This window comes from Bombina bombina, chromosome 2 (genome assembly GCF_027579735.1).
Source record: "Bombina bombina isolate aBomBom1 chromosome 2, aBomBom1.pri, whole genome shotgun sequence".
Lineage (NCBI taxonomy): Eukaryota > Metazoa > Chordata > Amphibia > Anura > Bombinatoridae > Bombina > Bombina bombina.
In genome coordinates, this window is record NC_069500.1 from 838,477,560 (window position 1) to 838,495,452 (window position 17,893).

Below are 17,893 nucleotides of genomic sequence, written 5' to 3' on the forward strand. Positions count from 1 at the left end.
TTTTTTGTGTGCTTCTTAAAGGCACAGTAACGTTTTTTTATATTGCTTGAAAATTTGGTTGATAAGTATTTTCCAAGCTTGCTAGTCTAATTGCTAGTTTGTTTAAACATGTCTGACACAGAGGAATCTCTTTGTGCTATATGTTCAAAAGCCAATGTGGAGCCCAATAGAAATTTGTGTACTAATTGTATTGATGCTACTTTAAGTAAAAACCAATCTGTACATGTAAAGAAAATTTCACCAGACAACGAGGGGGAAGTTATGCCGACTAACTCTCCTCACGTGTCAGTACCTGCATCTCCCGCTCAGGAGGTGCGTGATATTGTGGCGCCAAGTACATCAGGGCGGCCATTACAAATCACTTTGCAAGACATGGCTAATGTTATGACTGAAGTTTTACCTAAATTGCCAGAACTTAGGGGTAAACGCGACCACTCTGGGATGAGAACAGAGTGCGCTGATAATACTAGGGCCATGTCTGATACTGCGTCACAGTTTGCAGAACATGAAGACGGAGAGCTTCATTCTGTGGGTGACGGTTCTGATCCAAATAAACTGGATTCAGACATTTCAAATTTTAAATTTAAGCTTGAGAACCTCCGTGTGTTACTAGGGGAGGTATTAGCGGCTCTGAATGATTGTAGCACGGTTGCAATCCCAGAGAAAATATGTAGGCTGGATAAATATTTTGCGGCACCGACGTGTACTGACGTTTTTCCTATACCTAAAAGGCTTACAGAAATTGTTAACAAGGAGTGGGATAGACCCGGTGTGCCCTTCTCACCCCCTCCTATATTTAGAAAAATGTTTCCAATAGACGCCACCACACAGGACTTATGGCAGACGGTCCCTAAGGTGGAGGGAGCAGTTTCTACTTTAGCTAAGCGTACCACTATCCCGGTGGAGGATAGCTGTGCTTTTTCAGATCCAATGGATAAAAAGTTAGAGGGTTACCTTAAGAAAATGTTTGTTCAACAAGGTTTTATATTACAACCCCTTGCATGCATTGCGCCTGTCACGGCTGCGGCTGCATTCTGGTTTGAGTCTCTGGAAGAGACCATTAGCTCAGCTACATTGGATGAGATTACAGACAAGCTTAGAGTCCTTAAGCTAGCTAATTCATTTATTTCTGATGCCGTAGTACATTTAACTAAACTTACGGCTAAGAATTCCGGATTCGCCATTCAGGCGCGCAGAGCGCTGTGGCTTAAATCCTGGTCAGCTGATGTGACTTCTAAATCTAAATTGCTTAACATACCTTTCAAGGGGCAGACATTATTCGGGCCCGGTTTGAAAGAAATTATAGCTGACATTACTGGAGGTAAGGGCCATGCCCTGCCTCAAGACAGAGCCAAACCAAGGGCTAGACAGTCTAATTTTCGTGCCTTTCGTAACTTCAAGGCAGGAACAGCATCAACTTCCTCCGCTCCAAAACAGGAGGGAACTGTTGCTCGCTACAGAAAGGGCTGGAAACCTAACCAGTCCTGGAACAAGGGCAAGCAGGCCAGAAAACCTGCTGCTGCCCCTAAGACAGCATGAAGTCAGGGCCCCCAATCCGGAAACGGATCTAGTGGGGGGCAGACTTTCTCTCTTCGCCCAGGCTTGGGCAAGAGATGTCCAGGATCCCTGGGCGTTAGAGATCATATCTCAGGGATATCTTCTGGACTTCAAAGCTTCTCCTCCAAAAGGGAGATTTCATCTTTCAAGGTTGTCAACAAACCAGATAAAGAAAGAGGCGTTTCTACGCTGTGTACAAGATCTTTTTCTAATGGGAGTGATTCACCCGGTTCCGCGGTCGGAACACGGACAAGGGTTTTACTCAAATCTGTTTGTGGTTCCCAAGAAAGAAGGAACCTTCAGACCAATCTTGGATTTAAAGAACCTAAACAAATTCCTAAGAGTTCCATCGTTCAAAATGGAAACTATTCGGACAATCTTACCCATGATCCAAAAGGGTCAGTACATGACCACAGTGGATTTAAAGGATGCCTACCTTCACATACCGATTCACAAGGATCATTATCGGTACCTAAGGTTTGCCTTTCTAGACAAGCATTACCAATTTGTAGCTCTTCCCTTCGGGTTAGCTACTGCTCCAAGAATCTTCACAAAGGTTCTGGGTTCTCTTCTGGCGGTACTAAGACCGCGAGGAATATCGGTAGCTCCGTACCTAGACGACATTCTGATACAAGCGTCAAGTTTCCAAATTGCCAAATCTCATACAGAGTTAGTACTGGCATTTCTAAGGTCACATGGGTGGAAGGTGAACGAAGAAAAAAGTTCTCTATTGCCACTCACAAGAGTTCCCTTCTTAGGGACTCTTATAGATTCGCTAGAAATGAAAATTTACCTGATGGAGGACAGGTTAACAAAACTCCTAAATGCTTGCCGTGTCCTTCATTCCATTCCACACCCGTCAGTGGCTCAGTGCATGGAGGTAATCGGTTTAATGGTAGCGGCAATGGACATAGTACCTTTTGCACGCCTACATCTCAGACCACTGCAATTGTGCATGCTAAGTCAGTGGAATGGGGATTACTCAGATTTGTCCCCTATGCTGAATCTGGATCAGGAGACCAGAAATTCTCTTCTATGGTGGCTCTCTCGGCCACATCTGTCCAAGGGGATGCCCCTCTGCAGACCAGATTGGACGATTGTAACAACAGACGCCAGCCTGCTAGGTTGGGGCGCTGTCTGGAATTCCCTGAAGACTCAGGGATCATGGACTCAGGAGGAGAGTCTCTTACCCATAAACATTCTGGAATTAAGAGCAGTTTTCAATGCCCTTCTAGCTTGGCCTCAGTTAGCAACTCTGAGGTTCATCAGGTTTCAGTCGGACAACATCACGACTGTGGCTTACATAAACCATCAGGGAGGGACAAGGAGTTCCCTAGCAATGATGGAAGTCTCAAAGATAATTCACTGGGCAGAGTCTCACTCTTGCCACCTATCAGCGATCCACATCCCAGGTGTGGAGAACTGGGAGGCGGACTTTCTAAGTCGCCAGACTTTTCATCCGGGGGAGTGGGAACTTCATCCGGAGGTCTTTGCCCAAATACTTCGACGTTGGGGCAAGCCGGATCTGGATCTCATGGCGTCTCGCCAGAACGCCAAGCTTCCTTGTTACGGTTCCAGGTCCAGGGACCCGGGAGCGGTTCTGATAGATGCTCTGACAGCACCTTGGGCCTTCAACACAGCTTATGTGTTTCCACCTTTCCCGATGCTTCCTCGATTGATTGCCAGGATCAAACAGGAGAGAGCATCAGTGATTCTGATAGTGCCTGCGTGGCCACGCAGGACCTGGTATGCAGATCTAGTGGACATGTCATCCTGTCCACCTTGGTCTCTGCCACTGAGACAGGACCTTCTAATTCAGGGTCCTTTCAAACATCAAAATCTAATTTCTCTGAGGCTGACTGCATGGAGATTGAACGCTTGATTTTATCAAAGCGTGGATTTTCGGAGTCAGTAATTGATACCTTAATACAGGCTAGGAAACCTGTTACCAGGAAAATTTACCATAAAATATGGCGTAAATACTTACATTGGTGCGAATCCAAGAGTTACTCATGGAGTAAGGTTAGGATTCCTAGGATATTGTCTTTTCTACAAGAAGGTTTGGAAAAGGGTTTATCTGCAAGTTCTTTAAAGGGACAGATCTCAGCTCTGTCCATCCTTTTACACAAACGTCTGTCAGAAGTTCCAGACATTCAGGCTTTTTGTCAGGCTTTGGCCAGAATTAAACCTGTGTTTAAGTCTGTTGCTCCTCCGTGGAGCTTAAACTTAGTTCTTAACGTTTTACAGGGTGTTCCGTTTGAACCCCTTCATTCCATTGATATCAAACTGTTATCTTGGAAAGTTCTTTTTTTAATGGCTATTTCCTCGGCTCGAAGAGTCTCTGAGTTATCGGCCTTACATTGTGATTCTCCTTATCTGATTTTTCATTCAGATAAGGTAGTTCTGCGTACTAAACCTGGGTTCTTACCTAAGGTAGTCACTTACAGGAATATCAATCAAGAGATTGTTGTTCCATCATTGTGTCCTAACCCTTCTTCAAAGAAGGAACAACTTCTACACAATCTAGACGTAGTCCGTGCCCTGAAATTTTATTTGCAGGCAACTAAAGAATTTCGCCAAACTTCTTCCCTGTTTTTCGTTTATTCTGGACAGAGGAGAGGTCAAAAAGCTTCTGCTACCTCTCTCTCTTTCTGGCTTCGTAGCATAATACGTTTAGCCTATGAGACTGCTGGACAGCAGCCTCCTGAAAGAATTACAGCTCATTCTACGAGAGCTGTGGCTTCCACTTGGGCCTTTAAGAATGAGGCCTCTGTTGAACAGATTTGCAAGGCGGCAACTTGGTCTTCACTTCATACTTTTTCCAAATTTTACAAATTTGACACTTTTGCTTCTTCTGAGGCTGTTTTTTGGGAGAAAGGTTCTTCAGGCAGTGGTTCCTTCCGTGTAAAGATCCTGCCTGTCCCTCCCGTCATCCGTGTACTTTTAGCTTTGGTATTGGTATCCCATAAGTAATGGATGACCCGTGGACTGACTACACTTAACAGGAGAAAACAAAATTTATGCTTACCTGATAAATTCCTTTCTCCTGTAGTGTAGTCAGTCCACGGCCCGCCCTGTTTTTATGGCAGGTCTAAATTTTAAATTAAACTCCAGTCACCACTGCACCCTATAGTTTCTCCTTTCTCGTTTGGTTTCGGTCGAATGACTGGGTGTGACGTAGAGGGGAGGAGCTATATAGCAGCTCTGCTTGGGTGATCCTCTTGCACTTCCTGTTAGGGAGGAGTTATAATCCCATAAGTAATGGATGACCCGTGGACTGACTACACTACAGGAGAAAGGAATTTATCAGGTAAGCATAAATTTTGTTTTCTCAGTGGGTGAATGATCTGCCTCTGCGTCTCCTGATCTAGTGAAAGTATAAAAGGCTCCCATTTTTTAATGAACTTTGCAGTTCTTCTGTTTGGGTCCCCAATGGTGTCCAATTTTTCTTTTGTTAGCTGGAAAAGTAGGATATTTTTCAGTTCATTCAGTTTCGGAATTTCATCTGAGGGCCAGTATTTAAGAATTAACTTCTTCGCCAGAATTATTACATTAATAATAAATGCTCTTAACGATGCTGGCGTAATGTGTAAATTAAGTAATAAAATGTGTTCTTCTTCTAGCGGTGTACTATGTAGTGTAATGACCTTGATCCAGTATGCTATCTGAGCCCAATATCTCTTAATGTGTGGGCATCTGATAACAAAATGTAGGATATCTGTATCTGGATATCGGCATTTTGGGCATATGTTTGGGATTGTTTTCCATTGGTGAAGCATTTTTGTGCTGACTTCCCTAAGATCTGAGGCTAATGTGGCATTTCTCACTACCTAAAAACTGTCTATAATAGCGTGAGCTGTAATAATATCTCCAGATGTGGAAGACCATTTTGAAACAATTGAATCTATCGTGTGTTTCTCTATATTTTGCAATGACGTTCTGTAAAACAAAGAGATAGAATGTCTACTGTTTTTAAACAGTGAGATAGTGGACTCCAGTCCTGGGTGTCCTAACAGCGATGTTGGTTCTTTAAGTATCTGATTGGTGTAATGTTTAGCCTGTAAATACGCATAATGATGAATAGTGGGTAAGTCATATTCCCTCTGCAGCTCTTGAAATGTTTTGGTCTCTCTCCCCCCCTGTTTTAATAGTTGGCTTACCTACCGTCCTTATGCCTTTCTCGTACCACACTTGGAAAGGTCTAGTAGAGAAACCTGCTATAAAGTTAGGGTTTCCCCTTAGGGGAAGATGTTTAGAATAGGTATTGTCTATCTTTAGCCATTTGCAAACTTTTTGCCACCATCTTAGGGGTTCACTAAGGGGTAGGTAGGGTCCCACTATTCTCGCTGCCTGTGATCTCGTAAGGTGGGGTAACATTTCTAGCGACCAAGGGGCTATCATTTCTCGTTCCAACTGTGGGAATGTGAAACATCCCTCGCCCGTCAACTAGTCATGCACAATCTTCCCAGATGTTGCCCAGTTATAAAGTTCTAGGTTGGGGAGTCCAAACCCTCCCTGTCCCATCGTAGCAGTTAATTTTCGTAGGCTTATCCTATGTTTCTTTTGTCTCCATATGAAAGTCAGTATTGCCCTGTTAAGTGTGTTGAGATCTGATTTTTTCAATATAAGTGGTAGCATCTGGAGAGTATACAGGATTTTGGGGAAGATTGTCATTTTGATTACGCTAATCCTTCCCGAGAGGGAAGACCACCCCAAGACTCCAGCTGTGAGACAATGGATGTGATCAACTGTTTAAAGTTAAGATCATACCATTTATGTGGGTTTCTATTCAATTGTATGCCTAGATATCTAAAACTGTCCTTGACTATTTTAAACTGGTAATTGTGTAGTTTCTTTCCTCCAAAGGGGTGTAGCCACAAAAGTTCTGACTTTCCGTTGTTTATTTGATAACCTGAAATTTTCCCAAAATTTTCAATGAGGGTTATTAGGGGCTGTAAGGTTTCTCTTGGATTGGGGACTACTAAAATCATGTCATCCACATACAATGACAGGTTTATTGTTTCTGAGCCTATCTTAAGACCTTGTATAGTATTTGTAATCTTTATAGCTAATGGCTCTAACGCTAGGTCGAAGAGGAGAGGGGATAGAGGGCATCCCTGTCTAGTACCCCTGTGTAACCTAAAGGGCTCTGAGACCCTGCCATTGATGATCAGTGCCGCTTTGGGATTAGAGTAGAGCCTTTTAATAATTTGTACAAAATTCCCTTGAATTCCAAATTTCTCTAGTGAGTAAAATAAATGTTTCCATAAGACTTTGTCAAAGGCCTTCTCTGCATCTACCGCAAGTAGTGTTTTTAATGACTATATTTATTTCCTCCATTGTTATGGGTAAGCTCAGTGTGTCAGAGTCTGTAATTGGCAGTTGGGGTAAATTTAGGTCTGACCAAAAGTGGTCTCTTAGATTTGTATCTATGGGTGTTGAGTTGTAAAGGGATTGATAATACTCTATGAAGGCTCTCGAGATTGTATCATTGTCTGACTTCACAGAGTCTCCCACTTTTATGTTTGTTATCATACTGTTAGGTCTTAATATTTTTGTCAATGCCGCCAAGTATTTACCTGTTTTGTTATCATGTCTGTAATAAAATCCTGACGTTTTGTTCAATGTATGCAAGGAGTTATCTAAAAGGTAAGTGTCTCTTTGTCGTTTGTCTAGGTAATATTTTCCCCTATTTGGTATGGTGGGACATCTTAAGTATTTATTATATGCATTTTTAAGTTGACGGAGTAAAAGGTCCGACTTCGCTTTATATTGTTTTTTTAGTTTTATAGTGTATGATGTAACTGCTCCCCTCAGGACTGCCTTTGCAGCTTGCCAAAAAAGCATCGACTGATCATTGTGAGATTGATTGGCTTCCTTATAATGCTGCCATTCCTTGTTAAATGGACATAATACTCATATGCTAAATCACTTGAAACTGATGCAGTATAACTGTAAAAAACTTACAGGAAAATATCACCTGAGCATCTCTATGTAAAAAAGGAAGATATTTTACCTCACAATCTCCTCAGCTCAGCAGAGTAAGTTCTGTGTAAAAAGTTATGCTCAGCTGCAGCCCAGCTGCAGGTAAAAAAATAAAAAACATGAAGAAATGAACAGCAGCCAATAAGCATCAGCAGTGCTGAGGTCACGAACTCTTTTACTGTGATCTCATGAGATTTCACTTAACTCTCATGAGATTTCATGGTAAACTTCCTTTAAACTGAATAGGGAAATAAGATGAGAGTGCACGTAAGCTCGCCCCTTCCGCTCTCCCGGGACAGACATACTGATTTGCTGCTTAGAAGTCCTTTACAATGGGATGTGGCTACTGACAAACTTGTGAGGTAAAATATCTTTCTTTTTTACATAGAGATGTTCAGGTGATATTTTCTAGTCAGCTTTTTACAGCTATGCTGCATCACTTTCAAGTGTTTAAACATTTGGGTTTTATGGCCCTTTAAAGAAGGTGTGGAAACTGGCATCATTATAGAGATATGATGAGAATCTCCAGATATTCATCCTCCTTTCTGGTATATTCAGATTCATCACCTGCTGGATAGGCATGTGGTCTGAAAGTGTTATGTCTTGTATTTTTGTGCGCTCTACTCTTGGGGTCAGGGAGGGGGATATTAGAAAATAGTCAATACGAGAGAGGGGGTATTTTGATGTAGAGAGGCAAGTGTAATTTTTAACTTCTGGGTTTTATCTCTCCAGATGTGTCTCAGCTCTAACGTATTCCTGAATTTGGTCATGATACAGGAATCTCTCCTAGAGTAATTAGTGTCGGTTGGGGTGGTTCCCTCCGACAGGGGGTCTCTAAATCTGTCCAGAGGCGTTTGCGGGGCAATATTAAAATCACCTCCTATTACTATTGGAAGATCTAGAAATGGCAACAATTTGTTATGTATCATATTCCAGAACTCCTGTTTCTGATTTGGCGGCCCATATATTCCACACAACACTAAACTGTATTCATGTACCTTAATTTGTAGTATGATATAACGCCCCTCCTTATCTATATCTCTGTTAATGATAATATATGGGAGTTTTTTTAAAAAAAAGAATGGCTACTCCTCTGGCTCTACGAGATTCAAATGGGGTGTAAATTCAATCACCCAATTCTGTTTCAATTTTTGATGTTCAATCTGGGATAGGTGGGTTTCTTCTAAGAAGGCTATATCTGCATTTATAGTTTTAAGGTGTTTCAGAATTGCTTTGCGTTTAATGGGTGACGTTATACCCCCCACATTCCAGGCAATTAAGTTAAGGTGAGGTGTGTTTTTACTCATTTTTGGGATGAGCTTGTGAAGAAGAAAGTACCTTACCGTGGTCATATTTCTCTCTTAAATGCTTATTACCGTCAGTTGTCCAGTTCTGGCAAGTCTTATGGATGTAAAATCGGTTCCTTTCCACTCTATTCTACCATTCCCCCATTCCCCTCTCCTATCTAAAAGGGTGATCACATAGTTAGAATCATGGATGATATGACACAGATACAGACCGTCACATTTCATTTTAGCATGATTACATGTTATTGAGCTACTATCCAGGGCTGCATAGAAAAGACAATCAAAAACAAAATCTAAAAGGAAATAAACAACAACTACTAGTACTAACATTCTTGTTAACATTTCAAATCCCGAAAGGAAAACATATTATACTTCCCTCACCCATAAGATGATATGTATGAAATTAACTACATAGGCCTATACCTACTAAATAACATAGTTCTCACAGAGTTGCCGTTCCTTAAAGAGTATTAGGGGTCATGATCTCAAGCTAAAGGGTAGTAGATTCAGGAATAATTTGAGGAAGCACTTCTTTACAGAAAGAGTGATTGATTTATGGAATAAACTTCCTCAAGAGGTAGTAGCGACAAACACTGTAGGGGACTTTAAAAATGCATGTGACAAGCATAAGGCTATCCTACAAACTAGATAAGTTTATACTATTAGGTAATATCGGGCAGACTTGCTGGGCCTATGGCTCTTATCTGCTGTCAATATCTGTTTCTATTAGCATGGATCCTGGGCTCTCACTATTTAATCAGGAGCATTTTCGCTTGCAGCTTGTTCCTTCTCTTCCTCCTCTAGGAATCTTTGTAGTTGCCTTGTAGACTCGAAGAATTTATGTCATTTTGATGTGTGATTTCTCAATTTTGCTGGGTACAGCAGTGATACTTGTCTCCCTTGATCCATGAGTGTCCTGCAGTAAGGTGCAAATTCCCGTCTTCTCCTGCTGACTTCAGTCCTGAAATATTAGTAGCTTTTTCCCCTCAAACAATATTGGGACCATTCTGCCTATATGCCCTGAGGATGGCGATCCTATTTTTGAAATTTAGATATTTGACCATTACTTGTCTTGGTGGGAACTTCGCCTGGTCTTTATTTCCATCTGCAATCCCCACTCTGTGCGCTCTTTCCACTTGGTATGGAAGCGAGTTATCTGGCAGCTTTAGGAGTTCAGGCAGCGTTCTTTCTGCCAAGTCTATAAGGGTTGAGCTGGCGACCGTTTCTGGGAGCCCTACTATGCGAAGATTATTTCGACGCAATCTATTTTCTAGATCATCTATTTTCTCTGATAATGCTGCATTTTGTTTTTGCAGGGCTGTGAGGCTTGTGGATTGAGATCTTTGCAAATCTTTGACTTCTGATACTCGATGTTCAGCTCTAGTGATTCTATTGGAGATTTGCTTTAAGTCCGCCGCCATTGCATCCATGCCTGTCTGTAACTGTCCCATCTTTGGAAGAAATAGAGCAGAAAGCTGTGTAACAATAGGATGTGGATCTTGACTTGTGGTGTCTAATTCAATATCTCTGCTGTCCACTGGTGCGGGGTTCTCTGAGTGATGTTTAGACTTTCTGTCAGTTTGCTTATGTCTGGCTGCCATTGTTCTTGTAGCCTTTTGAAAGCTGCTGTAATATTTCTGCATACAGTGATCACTTTAGGGAGACCAGATAAGAGTTGCCCTGTCTGCATGAGCTGCAGTCCCCCTGTATTGTGTCCTGGTGTTAAAATACCAAGTTACCACAACTCCCCTTTATTCAATGTATGAAAGTATTCTTGCACAGAGATTATGAATTATGTACTAGATTTAAACATCTCCTCATGCCTATGGGCATCCTCTGGGGCAGCTGTTTCTGTTGCAAATTGAAATTCATTAGGTATCATGAATAACATTCACTCCTGGGATCAGGATCAATGCAGCCCATGAATGCAGTTTCCCATGCTCTGCCAGGGCAAGGCCGTTTGTGGATTGTTAGGGGAGGGAATTAACTTTTCAGTCCTTTGCCATTGTCGGGTATTCTCCTCTAGATCCTATGTAACATGCTGGGTTTTAATCTGCTTTCTCTCCCCTCTCTCTTCTTTTGTCCGATGTCACCAGCTGTAGCCACCACCTCTCGCTGTGGTGAGTTAACCTGCGCTGTTTTTTACCGCCGTGTGTATAGGTCCTGATGCGCTGCAGTCGTGTTATTTGAAATTTAAACTCCCGTGGTTGAGCAGATCTTTTGGCTCCCTCCTCGGTCTCTACCTGACAGGTGAAGGTTTATACTGCCTAAGGTAGTTGTTGGAGTGGGCCTTTTTTGTTATATTTGCCCTTATTGTTGTAGCGACTACGGAGCTCCTTTTCTGTGCGACCGTTCCAGCGGCCCGCCCACCGGAAGTCTTTTCTTTACATTTTAATATTTTTTGCTAAACATGAGGAACAAAACTGCATAGGTAGGGCAATCTGGTTGTCTAAACAAAGCAAACATCTATCCATAGAGATAGACTGATCCTGTTCTGCATCCAAAGCTTAGAATAACAGGTCCACTAGCAATGTTCAAAAAATAAATTTTAATTCTTCAGTTAAATATTAAACATTAAGCACTTGAAAGGATTCACATATATAAATATAACTTTGAAAAACTGCCTCAGTCGCCTGAAGCTCCTACCGGCCAGAAAAAATATCCCACTAGTAAAGGCAACTTTCTAGTAGTGATTTCTCTCCTCTGGTAATCCAGTGAGCTGATAAACAGAGCTGAAACAGAAGACTGACAAGCTGAGTCAAAGACGGCTGCACAAAACACTCTCCAACTGCTCCACTCCGTAAAAGCGGAAGTGCGGTTATCACGTGAGCGGGTAGCCAGAGAAAACTGTGTCACAGAAATTTACACAGCTCTAAAAAGAGCGCGAAGAAACCGCAGTTTGAAAAATGGGAAAAATATAAAGACAGTTATTAAAACAGTTTAACATAAGCCCCAATAATGAAAAGGAGGAGTCCTGTATATATATTAAGCCTCTAAACCTATGAGCATAAATATAGTAGTAGGTAGCCAATAAAGAACTCCTTTATCGTTAACCCATGAAATCCCCTGGCAAAGTGAACACCCCATATTTGAGTCTCATACTATATAAAAATACTCAAGTGCCATGTCCTCAATATGAATCCTTAATTAATAAGCAGTATTAAGTCCCAAAGGAAAGATCTGAAAAAAGAGGATTAACATCTAAAGTGCTGCTATCCTTCTGTTCCTAGAAGGCAAAGGCACTTACCTTAGATCCAAGGGCAGGACTGATGCTGCTCCTTAGGTGTGGCAGGCGCTTCACTCCCTGTCATGCACCTGTAGGAAAAGAAAGAACAGAGTAACCAACTCTGGCTTTCTACAAAGGGGTAGCAAAGTGGTAAAAGTAAAGCAAAGACTTCCTCATCGCCTTTTAACTGCTCAAAGCCACCACTACTCTTACTCAAGAGATTCACATGGACACAGCTAGACCCCAATCCTTGCTTGCAGGGAAAAGTACCCATAAAAGGAGTAAAATCTTCAGACACCAACTTCGCACAGCCTCCATTGACATAGGCAAAGAGAATGACTGGGTGTTATGGGTAGGGCAGTTACACTTAACAGCTTTGTTGGTGTGCTCTTTGCCTCCTCCTGCTGGCCAGGAGTTGAATATCCCACTAGTAATTGGAATGATGTTGTGGACTCTCCATGTCCTAGGAAAGAAAAGGGGCCATTCTTCATTGGTGAGTGCAACTTAGTGAACAGAGTATGGAAGCTTTAGTATTTGATATCAATTTCTTTAAAGCATTTTACTGTTTTTATTTCAGTTCTCCTCATTCCCTCTATATGTTGTCCAAGCCTTCTACTAATGCTTGCTTTCTTTTGCTCTTAGTGCACATGTCGGAAAGACATGGTGAAAATTTCAATGGATGTGTTCGTAAAAGTTCTTCAGCCTGATCGATATGAGTTGTGGAAACAGGGAAAAGATATCACCCTCCTGGACCATTTGAAACCAACAGAACTCAGTAGTCCTGAGTTAGAGGCCTGGATAGAGAGAAAAGCTCTGATGAAGAATAGGGTTGGCCGCAGGTAAAAGTTTTGGAATGACGTAGGCAGGCTGTTGATAGAGGGTAACATCCATTTTGAAGGCAACATTTTTATTGTACGTTCACAGGCAGTGCCAGTTTTTTGTTTGTCACCTATCACAGGAATTAGTGTCTAGTTTTTACTTAGAATAGGCCCATCTGTCTTGTATGTGCTTGATTTTCTGTCTACCTCTATCCCTTAGGCCATACAGGAAACGCACGCAGCCTCGCAGACATAAGGCACAGGATCAGAATCTGCTCAGGGAGGTGTTAGGAACTGACCTGGTGCTAGATGGAAAGGATGAGGAAAATAAAAAGAGTGGAGAAGAGGAGGAAGCCAGCACAGTTTGCAGTAAAAGTAAGTAATTGCTGGAAGACAGAAGGTGCCCATCTTATCTTTCTTATCATTTTTTGATCACAATTAGATTTCTCCAAAGACATGATTAACTCGTATATAAATAACAAAAAATGTGTACATTTTCCATTAGTGCAATGTACATTAATTATTTATTTATTTCATAAAGGTTGTGAGAGTCCATGATCCATTACTTCTGTAAATTATACTCCAGGCCACCAGGAGGAGGCAAGGATCCCAAAACTCGCAGAACCCGTAAAACCCCGCCCACCTTGCTGGAAACTAGAAGGGAGGTGCTCCAGGTGTTTGTGACTGAGGTTTTCAGAACAAATTGAGCCACAGTTTTCCCCTCAGAGAGCTACTGTTTGGACAGTATGGGTAGTGGCACAAGAACACCCTATGGAAGTTAGTCACAGGCCTGACACAGGTGTTGCAAGGACCACAGTCCCTAGCCTCTCCTGTTGGTTCAACGTTTTACACTTATGGGTATATTATAGCTTGGGGACCATTATGTCAGGCATTTTAGGTTTGGACATATAAGTACCTTATTTCACCCTATTATAGGCCTTGAAGTGCTTTATAGGGACATGATACTCAAATGTTAAAGTACTTAAGTGATGCATCATATCTGTAAAAAGCTGACTAGAAAATATCACCTGAACGGGGGGGAACTTCCGGGCAGCGCCCATGATAGGACGCATCACTGCATGCTGCTCCAGCTTTTCATCTGCAATCTTTGCAAATCGCTTGCCACCAACTTTATTCAGAGAAATAACTCGTAGAATCTAACTCTCCTGATGATGGTGTACAAAACAAGCCCACAATCTGTCTGAATTGCTGTTGGCATCAGCGCTTGGAACTGCTACAACATCTAAGCAACAACTATACCCCCGGCGGGGCTCTCTGGGCCATGTCGTTAAGCGGCACTTCTTGTGCCTATTGTTTATTCTCATATATATCCCTCAGATACTAAACTACAGCCAGGTCCTATCTATTCACCCTGGGGGCAAACATGCAGCAACTACAGGAAGCAATTGGCTTACTACTAGAAGAGCATTTCTTCAGGCTACATTCTACTGTGGATCGGTGTTTTCATAACAAAGATGGCTGCTTACAATCCTGCTGTTCATGAAGAGGAAACTAACGCAAAACTTTACTCCCAGCAAGACGCCTGGGCAGTATCTCTTTGCCACCTTCAACCAACAGTATTGGATCGCCAGACACTAGAGCCATCCGCAACATCCAGTGAAGATGACATTCCTAGCGAGCTCTACCCGGAGAACACCACATTACCAGATCACACAACAGACCCCCATGATACCAACTGCTGTTATACCACCATCAATAATCCAAAGACGGAGCTTTCGAATTTACCTCCACTTTACTGGACACAAGGCGGCAGGGCTGCTGATGGCTTGGAAGTAGTTTGCGTGGAGATTCCGGTCTCTAAGCTGAGATGGTGTTTTGCCGTATTTTTGGGACATGTTCCGACTGTGTTTACTGAGGCATGGCGTTCCGGAATTGGTTGAGGATACTGTACAAGTGGCTGAGGTATGAGAGTCAGTGACAGTGAAGTGTGCCCATTAATATATCTCCAGCCGGACAACTTTGGGAACTGTTATTTTTTTTTATTTCTTTCATGTAATTAGCAAGAGTCCATGAGCTAGTGACGTATGGGATATACATTCCTACCAGGAGGGGCAAAGTTTCCCAAACCTCAAAATGCCTACAAATACACCCCTCACCACACCCACAAATCAGTTTTACAAACTTTGCCTCCCATGGAGGTGGTGAAGTAAGTTTGTGCTAGATTCTACGTTGATATGCGCTTCGCAGCAGGCTGGAGCCCGGTTTTCCTCTCAGTGTTGCAGTGAATGTCAGAGGGATGTGAAGAGAGTATTGCCTATTTGAATTCAATGGTCTCCTTCTACGGGATCTATTTCATAGGTTCTCTGTTATCGGTCGTAGAGATTCATCTCTTACCTCCCTTTTCAGATCGACGATATACTCTTATATACCATTACCTCTACTGATTCTCGTTTCAGTACTGGTTTGGCTTTCTACTACATGTAGATGAGTGTCCTGGGGTAAGTAAGCCTTATTTTTTGTGACACTCTAAGCTATGGTTGGGCACTTTTATATAAAGTTCTAAATATATGTGTTTAAACATTTATTTGCCTTGATTCAGGATGTTCAATATTTCTTATTTCAGACAGTCAGTTTCATTATTGGGATAATGCATATGAATTAAACATTTTTTCTTACCTTAAAAATTGACTTTTTTTCCTGTGGGCTGTTAGGCTCGCGGGGGCTGAAAATGCTTCATTTTATTGCGTCATTCTTGGCGCGGAATTTTTTGGCGCAAAAATTTTCTTTGTCATTTCCGGCATCATACTTGTCGCCGGAAGTTGCGTCATGTTTTTGACGTTTTCGCGCCAAAAATGTCGGCGTCACCGGATGTGGCGTCATTTTTGGCGCCAAAAGCATTTAGGCGCCAAATAATGTGGGCGTCTTTTTTGGCGCTAAAAAATATGGGCGTCATTATTGTCTCCACATTATTTAAGTCTAGTTGTTTATTTGCTTCTGGTTGCTAGAAGCTTGTTCATTGGCATTTTTTCCCATTCCTGAAACTGTCATTTAAGGAATTTGATAAATTTTGCTTTATATGTTGTTTTTTCTATTACATATTGCAAGATGTCTCAGATTGACCCTGAATCAGAAGCTACTTCTGGAAAATCGCTGCCTGATGCTGGATCTACCAAAGTTAAGTGTATTTGCTGTAAACTTGTGGTAACTGTCCCTCCGGCTGTTGTTTGCGATGAATGTCATGATAAACTTGCTAATGCAGATAATATTTCCTTTAGTAATGTTCCATTACCTGTTGCTGTTCCATCAACATCTAATACTCAGGGTGTTCCTGTTAATATAAGAGATTTTGTTTCTAAATCTATTAGGAAGGCTATGTCTGTTATTCCTCCTTCCAGTAAACGTAAAAGGTCTTTTAAAACTTCTCATTTTTCAGATGAATTTTTAAATGAACATCATCATTCTGATTCTGTTTCTGATGATGATTTGTCTGGTTCAGAGGATTCTGTTTCAGAGATTGACACTGATAAATCTTCATATTTATTTAAAATGGAATTTATTCGTTCTTTACTTAAAGAAGTCTTAATTGCATTAGAAATAGAGGAATCTGGTCCTCTTGATACTAAATCTAAACGTTTAAATACGGTTTTTAAACCTCCTGTAGTTATTCCGGAGGTTTTTCCCGTCCCTGATGCTATTTCTGAAGTAATTTCCAGGGAATGGAATAATCTGGGTAATTCATTTACTCCTTCTAAACGGTTTAAGAAATTATATCCTGTGCCATCTGACAGATTAGAGTTTTGGGACAAAATCCCTAAAGTTGATGGGGCTATCTCTACTCTTGCTAAACGTACTACTATTCCTACGGCAGATAGTACTTCCTTTAAGGATCCTTTAGATAGGAAAATTGAATCCTTTCTAAGAAAAGCTTATTTATGTTCAGGTAATCTTCTTAGGCCTGCTATATCTTTGGCGGATGTTGCTTCAGCTTCAACTTTCTGGTTGGAGGCTTTAGCACAACAAGTAACAGATCATAATACTCTTAGCATTGTTAATCTTCTTCAACATGCTAATAACTTTATTTGTGATGCCATCTTTGACATCATTAGGGTTGATGTCAGGTATATGTCTTTAGCTATTTTAGCTAGAAGAGCTTTATGGCTTAAAACTTGGAATGCTGATATGTCTTCTAAGTCAACTTTGCTTTCCCTTTCTTTCCAAGGTAATAAATTGTTTGTTTCACAGTTGGATTCTATTATTTCAACTGTTACTGGGGGGAAAGGAACTTTTTTACCACAGGATAAAAAATCCAAAGGTAAATATAGGGCTGCTAATCGTTTTCGGTCCTTTCGTCACAATAAGGAACAAAAGCCTGATCCTTCCCCTACAGGAACGGTATCAGTTTGGAAACCATCTCCAGTCTGGAATAAATCCAAGCCTTTTAGAAAGCCAAAGCCAGCTCCCAAGTCCACATGAAGGTGCGGCCCTCATTCCAGCACAGCTGGTAGGGGGCAGATTACGATTTTTCAAAGAAATTTGGATCAATTCGATTCACAGTCTTTGGATTCAGAACATTGTTTCTCAAGGGTACAGAATAGGTTTCAAGATAAGGCCTCCTGCAAGAAGATTTTTTCTTTCTCGCGTTCCAATAAATCCAGTGAAGGCTCAAGCGTTTCTGAAATGTGTTTCAGATCTAGAGTTGGCTGGAGTAATTGTGCCAGTTCCAGTTCTGGAACAAGGTCTGGGGTTTTACTCAAATCTATTCATTGTACCAAAGAAGGAGAATTCCTTCAGACCAGTACTGGATTTAAAAATATTGAATCGTTATGTAAGAATACCAACATTCAAAATGGTAACTATAAGGACTATTCTGCCTTTTGTTCAGCAAGGGCATTATATGTCCACAATAGATTTACAAGATGCATATCTGCATATTCCGATTCATCCAGATCACTTTCAGTTTCTGAGATTCTCTTTTCTAGACAAGCATTACCAGTTTGTGGCTCTGCCGTTTGGCCTAGCAACAGCTCCAAGGATTTTTA

General features: G+C 41.5%; 1 protein-coding gene across 2 annotated transcripts in view; it reads left to right on the plus strand.

Annotated features, from left to right (window-relative positions):
- KDM4B (lysine demethylase 4B) overlaps window positions 1-17,893 on the plus strand; it is a 233,457-nt gene that overhangs the window by 150,762 nt on the left and 64,802 nt on the right. For both annotated transcript variants that reach the window (XM_053703174.1, XM_053703173.1), the window contains 2 exons: window positions 12,718-12,914; window positions 13,114-13,268. In XM_053703174.1, coding sequence (XP_053559149.1) covers window positions 12,718-12,914; window positions 13,114-13,268 — 352 coding nt within the window. The remainder of the gene's footprint in view (window positions 1-12,717; window positions 12,915-13,113; window positions 13,269-17,893) is intronic.